The 376-nt window shown below is 54.3% G+C and overlaps 1 protein-coding gene across 1 annotated transcript in view; it reads left to right on the forward strand.

The window, feature by feature from the left end:
- The first annotated feature begins 66 nt into the window (after positions 1-66).
- The window catches only part of ST7 (suppression of tumorigenicity 7), a 149,423-nt gene continuing 149,113 nt past the window's right edge, over positions 67-376 (forward strand). Inside the window, exon 1 of the mRNA XM_010004297.1 lies at positions 67-217. Coding sequence (XP_010002599.1) covers positions 67-217 — 151 coding nt within the window. The remainder of the gene's footprint in view (positions 218-376) is intronic.

Here is a 376-nt window from a genome sequence, read left to right on the forward strand (position 1 = left end):
TGTGTTTTTTTTTTTTTTTTTTTTTTTTTTTTTTTTTTTTTTTTTTTTTTTTCCTGCTCCAAAAACATGGCTGAAGCCGGGACGGGTTTTTTAGAGCAGCTGAAGTCTTGCATCGTCTGGTCCTGGACTTACCTCTGGACGCTGTGGTTCTTCATCATGCTCTTCCTGGTCTACATCTTGCGGGTGCCCCTGAAGATCAATGACAATTTAACCACAGGTAGGGAGCGATTCTCCCCTAACCCCCCCCGAGCCCGCCGAGCCGGGCAGCGCGGGAAGGGAAGGGAAGGGGCGCGGCTCCCCCGGCGACGGAGGGAGGGAGGGAGGGAAGGGACACGTCCCAGCCACCGGCAGCCCCTGGGGGTGGGGTTTCCCTTTC

Source organism: Chaetura pelagica, unplaced genomic scaffold, assembly GCF_000747805.2.
Source record: "Chaetura pelagica isolate M959 unplaced genomic scaffold, ChaPel_1.0 scaffold68, whole genome shotgun sequence".
In the NCBI taxonomy this organism is placed as follows: domain Eukaryota; kingdom Metazoa; phylum Chordata; class Aves; order Apodiformes; family Apodidae; genus Chaetura; species Chaetura pelagica.